The following is a 13,045-nucleotide window of genomic DNA, read 5'->3' as shown; positions in this document are numbered from 1 at the left end:
ATTTCCAAACCCTTAGAAAAGATATTTAATCTCAGTATATCAAATGGCATATTTCCTTCAATATTTAAAAAAGCAAAAGTTACACCTATACATAAGAAGGGCAACAAGAATGAAGTAAGCAATTACAGACCAATTTCAATACTACCAGTCCTGTCAAAAATTCTAGAAAGACATGTTAGTGATCACCTAAAATCATTTCTTGAAGCTAACTCTCTTTTTCAACCAAATCAATCTGGCTTTCGCACAAATTATTCATGTGAAACAGCTCTAACTTCAATTGTTGACAACTGGATTAAAGCAATAAATGAAGAGAAACTTATAGGGACAATATTTCTTGACCTTACAAAAGCATTTGACTTAATCAATCATGAATTGTTATTAAAAAAACTAAAATTGTATAAACTAGAACTGCCACTATCATGGCGTGAATATCCCCGCATACCACTTTGTCAGAATCAACAGTGGCCATTTAGAGCTCAAGGACAACCTCCCTGCCAAATCTGAGGTTACTAAGCCAGTGCATTGCTAAGTTATGTATTCTACATGCTTCAAATGTGAAAATGTCAAAATCAATACATTGCGGACAGGACATTCTTTAGCAATTGAGAAGAAAAGCTTTTTTTATCAAGGTCCCTGTGACCTTGACCTTTGACTCAGTGACCTCAAAATCAATAGGGCTCACCTTATAGTCATGATCAACATCCATACCAAATATGAAGACTGTGGGTCAAAGGAATCTAAAGTTATTGGGCAGACAAACTTTTTGAAGTCAAAGTCCCTGTGACCTTGACCTTTGACCTGGTGACCTCAAAATCAATAGGGGTCATCTACTAATCATGATCAACATCCATGCCAAATATGAAGACTGAGGGTCAAAGGAATCTAAAGTTATTGGGCAGACAAACTTTTTGAAGTCAAAGTCCCTGTGACCTTGACCTTTGACCTGGTGACCTCAAAATCAATAGGGGTCATCTACTTATCATGACTAACCTCCATGCCAAATATGACGACTGTAGGTCAAAGGAATCTTAAGTTATTGGGCGGACAAGCTTTTTGAAGTCAAGGCCCCTGTGACCTTGACCTTTGACCTGGTGACCTCAAAATCAATAGGGGTCAACTACTAATCATGACTAACCTCCATGCCAAATATGAAGACTGTAGGTCAAAGGAATCTTAAGTTATTGGGCGGACAAGCTTTTTGAAGTCAAGGCCCCTGTGACCTTGACCTTTGACCTAGTGACCTCAAAATCAATAGGGGTCAACTACTAATCATGACTAACCTCCATGCCAAATATGAAGACTGTAGGTCAAAGGAATCTTAAGTTATTGGGCGGACAAGCTTTTTGAAGTCAAGGCCCCTGTGACCTTGACCTTTGACCTAGTGACCTCAAAATCAATAGGGGTCATCTACTAATCATGACTAACCTCCATGCCAAATATGAAGACTAAGGGTCAAAGGAATCTTAAGTTATTGGGCGGACAAGAAAAAACCGACGGACGGCCGGACAGCCGGCAACCTTAATCTCTTGAATGATTCTTATAATTTCTGTTTTTTACAACACATACCTGACAAATTCATCATCTACGACTGGTGGGTCCCATAGTCTGTGAATATGTAACTGTACAAGATTGAGCAGCGTTTTCATGCCCGTCTCCCTCTCTCGTGCCCAGTCTATCGTCATACTAGATGCCTTCTTCTTCCTGCTCTTGCCCTGTAACAAACAGTGTAACATATAACATACACCGTTTATATAAGCACCACTTTGTTTGGCTGATTAGCAGTGATGTAATGAGTCCGCAAATACTCGCTGACCTGATGGTTTGACTATGACAATAGTCATTAGTTTTTTTAAATCTTCTTTATTAAAATTTGATTATGGTTGCGGAAATCCTATGTTAATGTCTGTGAGCGTTATACTTAGGTTAGTAAGGTGGCAGTGTCATTTAGTTAAGAGCAATATTTCTTTTTCCTTACAGATCTATATTTTAGCCGTGACAAAACCAACATAGTGCGTTTGCGACCAGCATGGATCCAGACCAGCCTGCGCATCTGATCAGGAACCATGCTGTTCACAATCAGTTTTTCTACTTGTTATAGGGTTTGTAAGCAAACAGCATGGATCCTGATCAGACTGCGCGAATGCGCAGGCTGGTCTGGATCCATACTGGTCGCAAACGCATTATGTTGGTTTTGTCATGGCGCGGCTCATTTTACCTTGATAGCTTGGTTTGTACTGGGTTTAGTTTCGTCAGATTCCAGCATCTCCATATATTGACAGAGAAGATAGCATGTCATCTTGACAAGGTTACAGTTTGTTTTCCTCATTCCTGCGTCTAAATCATCCTCCAGCACGGTGGCGAGTTTTGTAGATAACTGGGCAGCAACTAGTTAGTGAAACAAACAGGTAATTAATAATCAATTCTTAGTTTGTCTTAGGCTCAAAGTTATAAAGAAATCTTGTTTAGATCAAAACTCAGATCTTAGGTATTTGTTTGGTCAGAAACCGTCATAGTTATAATGTACACTGGCCAACGGGAATCCTGAGCTCAGAAAAGTTTTTGTTACCTCATTGGTTCAAGTTTAAACAATTTTCAACAAGTATTGTAATTAAATGCAGTCAGCAGTGACCTAACAAGTGGATTTTCTAAAAGTTCTTGCATGTTTTGCTGCAAGTAATTACAGTACTTTTCTGCATCACTTAAAACAGTAATGATGGGTTAACAACATTTCAAATACATTTTTCAACAGAAAGAAGGCCTGTTGCAAAACCTTCACCTCAAAGCAAACCAGATGGGTAGAAATGAATAAACATAAAAGTTCTGTTACACCATTATTAAATATACTACACATGTAAGAGAAATAATATGTGGCTTTCAGTATTATAAATTTATATAAAGTTTTTATTTGTTCAATTATTTCTTGATTTTTAAACATATGATTATAAGGATTTATAATCAAGTCATTCATTTCCTGTATTCAGATACCGTATCTTAATCAGCAGTGTAAGAAATTCGGATTTGAATCCACTAGGCTGGTTGGACTACCAGATTGGACTATTCACTAGCCCAAAAGACATTTCACTAGCACAATCTATTTGTTCAAAACAGTTGTTTATATTGCCTCTGAAAATACAGTAGCCTGGTTGAGCTTGTTACAATGTAAAGTTGGTAGCCCAAGGAGAAATATAGTAGTCAGCGGCTATCAGATTACTGCTAATTTTGAACACTGTAATTTATGTTAATGTATGCCGCTAATGCGCTTAAAATATCAATAATTTTTTGTAGCTTGAGATTATAAATACACATACAAAACATTTAAATTGAGAATAATATCAGAACTGGTGTGAGATAATATAAGCAATTAAAACTCACTTTTCACAATGTGTCCCCAGGCATCCTCTTTTACCTCTGTATCCACATCTTTTTGTAAACTGTAAATTTGTAAAAATAAATGTTGCATGGCTCAGCTAAGCTATGAAAGACCTGCTTTTATTGGCAATATATTTGCAATTTACCCTTCTGACAATATTCTACTGCGTTTTTTTCCTTATAAAAATTGGGTTATATAAAATGAACAAATTTTACACACTCCCATATCAGTTATAGATAGATAGATAGATTTATTTCGGCATAAAGGTAAACATGTTACATGATAAACAAACACAATATAGATTAAAACAATTACAAATTAATAAATAAATAAATAAATGAATAAATACTATATTATGTAAACCATGACATGTTCCCAAAACCAAGGATAACACAAAAAAGAGCAAGCTCTTATTTCCATTGTGGTCCTTAGCATTTGGTGGCATGACATAGAGAGGTATTTCATAAAAGCAAAAAAAATATCACAAATTATAAGATAAATCACATTAATGAAGGATATCATTTAAAATCATCACAATTTAAGATGTAAGGTATTGTAAATAAAAAGTCATTATCACATTAAGAAATAAGTATGTGCATAGTAAGAAAGGATTACATTAAAAAAAAAATTATCACAGTTGTTATGAGTATGTAAGGAAAGAACATGCCATAGATTACACTATTCAAAAAAGATAAAGTTTTTAAAATCTTAATAAACAAGAGCTGTCCGTAAGACAGCGCGCTCGACTTTTTTATTGCTTGCCAATAAAAAAAGTTTTTGCAGTAAAAGGCAATACAAGAATCTCTGTATTTTTAAAGTGAACAATGGCCATGAGCATTAAGATATTTAGTGAAGAATTATTTTACTGAATTGTGTGATACCCTTGAACACTGCAGCAAAGTTTGAAATGTTTAAGTCAAAAGAGGGCTGGTAAGAAAGAAAAAAAAACTGAGTTGAGCCTTAAATAAATTTAATAGTATTAAACCCACTTTGAGAGAATAAGGTATTTTTACGTCACTCAGAACACCTTGGTAAATGACATAATAACATAATTTTTCAAGAAATCTATGCCAAGGAAGCAGTATATTTTTGTACAATCAGCATAATATATAGATTTGACTTTGTATGTGAAAGTATTATAGTTACCTTATAATACAAGTAATAGACATGTTTGGGAATCATGATTGTAAACAAGTATTCCAACTTTCAAATTAATATCTCAAACAGTTCAGTCAAAAAGTGGACTGGTACTAAAAACTTAACCAAGATTCTAAGTCGATAAAAGGCCTTAATTTTTAAAACAAATCCTTGACAGAGTTACCTTCTCTTGCGTACAGATGGGGGTAATGATGTGAAATAGCATTAAAAGTTTCAAAGCAATATCTCAAAGGGTTAAGGCAATAAGTGGATTTTACCCATATTCAATGTATTTTCTAAGTCAAAAAGGGGCATAATTCTGTCAAAAACCTTGACAGAGTTATGTCCTCTTGTCTGTTGATGAAGGTCGTGATGGTAAACAAGTATGGTCAGTTTCAAAGCAATACCTCCAATGGTTTTGAAATAAAGTGAGGTGGTACAAAAAACTTAACCAAGCTCAATACACTTTCTAAGTCAAAAAAGGGCCATAATTCTGTCAAAAACCTTGACAGAGTTATGTACTCTTGTCTGTAGATGGAGGTTATGATGGTGAACAAGTATGGTAAGTTTCAAAGCCATACTTGTAATACTTCTGAAATAAAGTGGGGTGGTACGAAAAACTTAACCAAGGTGTGACGCCAACGCCGACGCCGACGCCGGGGCGAGTAGGATAGCTCCCCTTTTCATAGAAAAGTCGAGCTAAAAATTGGGTGTTCAATCAAATAGTCAGATGTCCCCACATTCCATTTCATCGCCAGTCTACATACTGACAGCTTGATGGTATACTGGTGGCATATATGTGGACATTACCGCAACTAGATTTCCAAGGTTTACACTGAAATTCTATTATCCCAAAGCCTGCTGGTGGCAACAATTTTTTGTTTTGTTTGGTTTTACGTTGCACAAACACAGTATAGGTAATATGCTAACTTTCCAACTTTACTGGTTGAGGAAGACCTCAGGTGCCCTTCTTTGCATTAATAAAGGCGCAAACTGGCATCTGAGTAGAACAACGACTTTCTGTAAGCAAAGTAGATAGCTTCCTCACATGAAAGAATCCAAAGTCTCTGTTGGGCTCTGTACCAACAGTGGTGAGGGGCAAGTGGTTTGAAGTAAATGAAAGATCGGCAAGTCAATTTAAGGTATTTAGTTGGGGTAAGTGTTAAGTATAATACAAAGGTCACTCACCAAAGTACACTGAAGAAAGCATCAAAATGTCCAAAAACACAATCTGGTCCTTTACTACGGAAAGCTGCTCTAACATCTGAAAAAATGTATTAGAAAATTTAACTAAAACTTGGCAATGTTTGGGATATTATATATGGTAATAGTTGATAAATGCAGGCCAGCTTACAGAAGTTGCAATTTTTTACAGAGTTTTTTTGCATTAAAATCATAGCAGAATGTAAAGGTTTTTTTTCTTCATTAGATTATAGAATTTACAAAACAGATGAAAATTTCTAATTGAATCTTAAAAAATTCTCCTTTACAGGAAGTTTTTTTTTTCAAAAGAGCTCAACTTATTACACATATAATCTATATGGCTTTCATTGAAAATCACCATTTAAAGGATACAACTGAGGTTTCTTGACTTTCTGTTTTAAGTGAAAGAAAATAAAATTTTATGTTTTAAGCTTGTGGACCTCATCAGTTTGTTACTGGTAGCTATTCTTTATTTTTCATAGTTTAAAAGCCATAGGCAGCTAACTAGTTGCTGATTAAAAGAGTTAATCACTGTTATGTATTACATACCTTGTATAGCGCCAGTTACTTCTCTTAGAGTGAGAATTTCATCAACTACAAACTGGTTCACACCAGTTTTATTCAAAAGGTCATCTCTAGACACTGGTATCACAAATTCAAAATCCATTTCACAACTTTAAATCTGTTGAAAAAAGAATTAACAAGATATGTTTGTAAAACATGTATGCCCCCTATCAGCAGCCAATTATTCATGTGATAAGGTAATTATGCATGAATTCTAACCCAGTGATCAAACAATTAATAAGGGTTATCAAGTATCTACTGGTCATGACCTTGACCTTTGACCCAAAACTCAATAGGGGTCATCTGCTGGTCAAGACCAATCATCATACAAAGTTTGAAGTTCCTAGGCCTAAGCGTTTTTAGTTAATTGATCAGAAACTGTTTTTACTTACAATGTCAATGTGACCTTGACCTTTGACCCCTTGACCCCAAAATCAATAGGGGTCATTTGCTGGTCATGACTAATCACCATGCCAAGTTTGAAGTTCCTAAGGGTTCTTTTATTATTGATCCGAAACCGTTTTAACATACAAGGTCAATGTGATCTTGACCTTTGACCCCAAAATCAATAGGGGTCATCTGCTGATCATGACCAATCACTATGCCATGTTTGAAGTTCCTAGGCCGAAGCGTTCTTTAGTTATTGATCAGAAACCGTTTTTACTTACAAGGTCAATGTGACCTTGACCTTTGACCCCTTGATCCCAAAATCGAAAGGGGTAATCTGCTGGTCATGAAAAATCACCATACCAAGTTTGAAGTTCCTAGGCCTAAGCGTTCTTAAGTTATTGATCAGAAACCGTTTTTACTTACAAGGTCGATGTGACCTTGACCTTTGACCCTTTGACCCAAAAGGGGTCATCTGCTGGTCACCACCAATCATCATCAGGGGTTTTTTTTACTAACAAATTGACACCGATAGTCGGCGTCTTCCCCTCGGTAAATAGCCAAGTTTTTTCCCCAAAAAAATTCTATTTTCCTTTAAACTGGTTCAGATTTAATAATCACATGGTTTAAAATATTATTTTTCTTCATTTTATGCAGGATAAACCACCAATTGTTGTTCAAAATAACCAAAAACATTGCAGGAAACTGCAAGTACTGTCTCAACATGGAGGCAGCCATTTTTTTTTCTTGGCTATATCCCGTACTGAACGGTACTATTTCTGGAAATCAGTTGCTATTCAAAATATTGTCATTTTCTTGGTTATTTTAGTAAAAGTAATATATTTTGTACTTCTTATTATGAAAATGACTTATATGGAGCTAAAGTGTGTCACAGATACACTATTATACCTATACTGTATTAACTTTCATACAAAAATATAAGTATAAAAACCATTCACCACCATACATATTAAGAAAATATGTTATACTGCAAAGAATATTTTGCATGATGATTAAGTTTTTAAGGGGAAAAAGATATAGTTGTAACTCTCTACTATGTAGTTAAGTATATAGTATAAAAAACGTCATAACAAAGTTTCCCCAAATTGACTTTTTTCGTATATTTTTTCCCCTCCCTACCAGCGTCCAGCGTCTTCCCCTTTTCCTAAAAAAAACCCCTGATCATACAAAGTTTGAAGTTCCTAGGCCTAAGCGTTTTTAGTTAATTGATCGGAAACCGTTTTTACCTACAAGGTCAATGTGACCTTGACCTTTGACCCCTTAACCCCAAAATCAATAGGGGTCATCTACTGATCATGACCAATCACAATATCAAGTTTGAAGTCCCTAGGCCTAAGGGTTCTTTCGTTATTGATTGGAAATCGTTTTTACCTACAAGGTCAATGTGAACTTGACCTTTGACCACTTAACCCCAAAATCAATAGGGGTCATCTGCTGGTCATAACCAATCACCATACCAAGTTTGAAGTTCCTAGGCCTAAGGGTTCTTTTGTTATTGATCGGAAACCGTTTTTACCCAAGAGGTCAATGTGACCTTGACCTTTGACCCCTTGACCCCAAAATCAATAGGGGTCATCTACTGATCATGACCAATCACCATACCAAGTTTGAAGTTCCTAGGCCTTAAGGTTCTTTAGTTATTGATCGGAAACCGTTTTTGCTTACAAGGTCAATGTGACCTTGACCTTTGACCCCAAAATCAATAGGGGTCATCTTACTGATCATGACAAATCACCATACCAAGTTTGAAGTTCCTAGGCCTTAAGGTTCTTTAGTTATTGATCGGAAACCGTTTTTGCTTACAAGGTCAATGTGACCTTGACCTTTGACCCCTTGACCCCAAAATCAATAGGGGTCATCTACTTGTCATGACCAATCACCATACCAAGTTTGAAGTTCCTAGGCCTAAGGGTTCTTTAGTTATCACTCGGAAACCATTTGGTCTACGGACCGACAAGTGCAAAGCAATATACCCCCTTTTCTTCGAAATGGGGGCATAATAATATTTAATTTTAGTTATTAACTCATGCTGGTATCTTTGAACATTCATTTTAAAACAAGCACACGGGGATACAACGCTTCGAGATCTGGTATTATCCCCTATTGCTACCCCCCCCCCCACTCCAGTCAATTGATGAAACTCACCAACGAAATTCCCGTCCAAATGATGAAATTAATTTCATACTGCAGTTACACGAAGAAAAATAAAACGGACATTTTCTTCTTCTCTCATGCTTCCATCACAAACACAAATACCTAACCCGGAATACTATACCTTTTTTACCTAAAGTAAAAGATCGATGCTCTATGATAAAATTAGAGTATTCAATGTAAAGTTAATTAATGTGAAGTGACGAAAAAAATATCCGTTTTTTTTCCACATAGCTAAAATATTTTGTAAGTGTCATTGATTGTTCAGTTTTTACAGATGCAATGGCATTTTTTTAATAGATACATAACATATATGAATGCATAATTTGAGATTTAATTGATGCAAAGAAAGACTAATCGATCTAAGCAGTCGCAGATATTATAAGCTTGGAACAGGTAAATATGATTTATCTTTTTTTGTGCGTAATACTTAAGTGACATAACGACCATCTTTTTCGATGTCATGTTGAATTTCATTAGTAATATATTTGAAAAGAGGCTAATATAATGATTATTGACTAATAATTGATCATGAAAAATGTGTATGATACAATATAAATATAATTCATATAAATTTCTAATTTGTATATCATTTAAATGAATATACATTTATATCATAATTGTTAACTTTTTCATACTTTCATTTAATTTTTATGCTTGCAGCTATCGTGCAAAACAACTTTCAGCAATGGCACTGCTGAAGAAGATTTCAAGTCTTTAACAACCCAGGGTATTGTGAGACAAGAAGCAGAGTAATGTTCAGTGATAAGAAGTGACAATAATTTGTGTGAAAAACCTCATATGCCCCATACAGTTACATGTATACTGTTTTGCATGTTTATAGTACATTGAAGATAAATGTTAAAATTGTTATACTCAGACAATAAATTGATTGATTACTTGCTTTGTTCAGCCATGGTTTGTCATAAGGTTAAGTATTCCCATCCACACAATTGTGTTTTTTATGCAACATTTAAAAAAAAAAGAAAAAGAAAAAAAAATAAAGAAAAAAAAATGGGGCCGATCTGACTATTTTGGGGCTGATTCAACTTGGGGCCGATTTGACTGTAAATCGTTCAAGTTAGCCTAGAAAAGTGGAAAAATGTGACTTCTCTTATACGGCAAAATTGAGAGGTATATATTTACTACCAGCAATAAATAAATTTCAGCTTGTATCGATATTTGAAAATGTGTATCGATATTTTATCAGATGATGAATATTGATCATATATCGATATCGCGATATTCAATGACAGCCCTAGGCCTACCTAATTTCATATTAATTATGTTCATAGTTTACTGGTTTAAGCTTTCTTCTTTTTATTCCCTCAAATATATCAATCAAATTCTTGAGATTGCCATTTCATTATTTTGTTTGGTACTTCAGAAAATCCTGCCAACTGTGATAAATTTATTTGATGTGTTTTGTGTACTGGCATGCGAGCAGTTCCCGTACAGAAGCAGTACCCGTATTTTTCATTTCAACGCTTGATTCTTACTTGCATTCTTCAAAAATTCATTTCAAATCAAGCAGATACATAAACGAGACAAAATCTAAGTGTCCGTTTGGCCAGGTACGTATATTAACGGTATCCGCAACTCTATACAGTAAATCAATAAAGGTAAATTATGCTGTCGTGGCAGATAATCCACCCAGACTGCCGACCGTTATTGATTTTTATCGACGATTACGTACCATTAAGCGGTGTTAAGCGATATGATATTTGACCTGGGTTATTTAAATTGCCGTCAACATGTTATTTTCTGTTCAATTTTCTAAAAGTAACATATTCTAAAAAGCTTAAAAATAGATTTTTTCAAATATATATTTTATAAATCAGTGCGTTTACTATGAAGAAAATTATGACGAGTTAAACACAGAGTTTTTTTTTTTTTGTCTCCCGATTATGTCAAAAATTCAGTCAAAATAATGATCCCCTCTTCGAACAAATATAAGATATTTTCGTCATTTATGGTCCGAATTACGCAAAGTTCCTATCAAAAGAAAGCTGAGAATTTGTTCTTTTTAACCGTGTAATTAATATTTACAGAGCTAAAATATTTTCGGAATTGCAACGAGTTAAAAACGCATCATTTACTACCAGCCAAATGGCGACTTGTACACAAAAAATCTTTTCATATAGCAACAAGTTATTATTGTTTCTTCATTTTTTGACCGAGAATTGTGAAATAACCTCCATAAAAATCGTATATTCTGTAGTAATATAAATATATATTTTTTTTTAATTTCTTATGCGTATTCAAATAAAATGCGACGAATTAACGCCCCAAATTCACGGTACAATCGCGCGGTTAAATTGTCTTGCATATTTCTAAGATTGAATTTTTATTGAGCTCTTTATATTTTTATTTCACCATTGTTTTAAAGAATGAAATTTAAAGTCAGACACTATTTTTTAAATAAATTAAAAGTATGATAAAATAATATTCAAACCGCGGTTGAAAAAAAAAAACTATTATAAAAATGTTCTTTTCTAAAAAAATGGCCTAAACACTTGTTGTGATAAAAGTATTGCAATAAAGATGAAAGAACATTTTGGATTACATTGTTTGTTGTTTTTTCATTTAAAAAGCCCTTTTCATTAAAGTATTTAATCCTCAATTATTCAATCAGAACTTTTTGAAAGGCAATTTGTCCCATCAAACACCTATTCATCTATTTGATATATCCTTTGATATGAAAAATAAGTACTGTCATAATTGATGTTTGCTGCAGATTCAGTAATTGGTTTAATTATGATAATTAATGTGCATCATTTTTATTGTTCCACTGTGATAGTTTTCACACTTTTTCTCAGTTGTTACCGATTGAAACTGGTAATCCAATTAAAATCCAAAACACACATATTTCTTAAGAATGGAATGAGACATATAAATGCTTTAGACTTCACTTTTTGTTCCTATTACTTAGTAATTTTTTCACATGCGACCTTTAATTTGTTAAGAATGGCATACTGTAAAGATGATTTTGTTAAGTTCTCAGATATCGAGGATCTTGAAGCAGTTTTAGGGGATTTTACTGAAAGTGAATATAATTTTAGTGATAGTGATTTTGAGGTAGAACAGGAACATAAATCTAAATGTAATAAGAATAAGGAGAAGATAAGTGTTACCAAGACATCTAAAAAATTGTATCAGTGTGATGAGTGTGACAAGTTAATATATATACCTGGTTTGGCAGTTCGTATATAAAGTCTCATTTTAAATCACTTTCACCTGTGCGTCGTCAAAACGTGACCTTGTTTTCTCTGGGGGATTCCGTCCTTGCGCGCATGCGCAAAAATACTTACACGTGAGGCTTGTTAAAGGGTTTTCCACTAATACCACCTGTTTACAAATAAGTAGGCAATGTGATGTAAACTTGTTTAATTATCAGAATGTTGACCAATATTACTATATATAATAATTTCATGGCTTTGATGCTTTGATGCGTAAAATATCATGCATACAAGCATGCTATTGCATGTGAATGCGTTGGGGTAATGGTACCGGGTAATTGATACCCGCGTTTAGTCTACGCTCTATTTCCTGAATTACATCTATTTATCTCTTAGATAATGGTCTGTTCAACAATTGTAAATGAAAAATAGGTCCGATATAATAAAATTGTATAATTATAATGGGTTAGATTTTATGTACGGGAACTACTTCTCTTCATACAAAATAATGGATAATTTCGGTACCCCATATGAGGCCTCATAAGTAAGGGTTATTCTATGTTTAGAACATCATGGAATTTCCATGATTTGTGTGACGAGCTGAATATTGATGTGTAACATTCTAATTGTGGTGAGTGAGCGTAATAAAAAATAATGTTTAAGTAACTGTGATTTTTGTACGGGAACTGCTCGCATGCCAGTATGGTTTTAGAAAATCAACCGACAGTGCCAAACATAAATTTTGGAAAAAACATTGCCTTATTTTTTACAAAATAGATCTAGATATATACTTTAATGCCTAAAATCTTACAGTATAGAAAAGGGTTTTGAAACAATGTTGTTTTTGTTGAGATTTGCCTTTTTCCACTTCCTCTTGTTGTTGTTGTTCCACCTTTCAAACAGTGCGCCAATACTTCACTTTCAACCAATTAAAAGACAGCCGGCATTTACAGCGATTTAAATTTAATTTAACAAAATAATAATTGTCTAAAATAAATAGAAATATTAAGAAATAATAAGTGAAATTAACGCG

General features: G+C 34.1%; 1 protein-coding gene across 3 annotated transcripts in view; it reads right to left on the bottom strand.

Annotated features, from left to right (window-relative positions):
- The window catches only part of LOC132739392 (condensin complex subunit 1-like), a 36,057-nt gene extending 23,090 nt beyond the window's left edge, over positions 1–12,967 (bottom strand). For all 3 annotated transcript variants that reach the window (XM_060727086.1, XM_060727087.1, XM_060727085.1), the window contains exons 1-6: positions 12,824–12,967; positions 6,260–6,392; positions 5,696–5,771; positions 3,373–3,431; positions 2,216–2,385; positions 1,567–1,712 (exon numbers count right to left, since the gene is read on the bottom strand). In XM_060727086.1, the coding sequence (XP_060583069.1) occupies positions 1,567–1,712; positions 2,216–2,385; positions 3,373–3,431; positions 5,696–5,771; positions 6,260–6,377 (569 nt within the window). In that variant the 5' untranslated portion in view covers positions 6,378–6,392; positions 12,824–12,967. The remainder of the gene's footprint in view (positions 1–1,566; positions 1,713–2,215; positions 2,386–3,372; positions 3,432–5,695; positions 5,772–6,259; positions 6,393–12,823) is intronic.
- Between the last annotated feature and the right edge of the window lie 78 nt (positions 12,968–13,045).

Source organism: Ruditapes philippinarum, unplaced genomic scaffold, assembly GCF_026571515.1.
Source record: "Ruditapes philippinarum isolate M1 unplaced genomic scaffold, ASM2657151v2 ctg19_1_1_1_1, whole genome shotgun sequence".
In the NCBI taxonomy this organism is placed as follows: domain Eukaryota; kingdom Metazoa; phylum Mollusca; class Bivalvia; order Venerida; family Veneridae; genus Ruditapes; species Ruditapes philippinarum.
The sequence above is the reverse complement of the archived record's forward strand: the minus strand, read 5'-3'. Positions and strand labels throughout refer to the sequence as shown.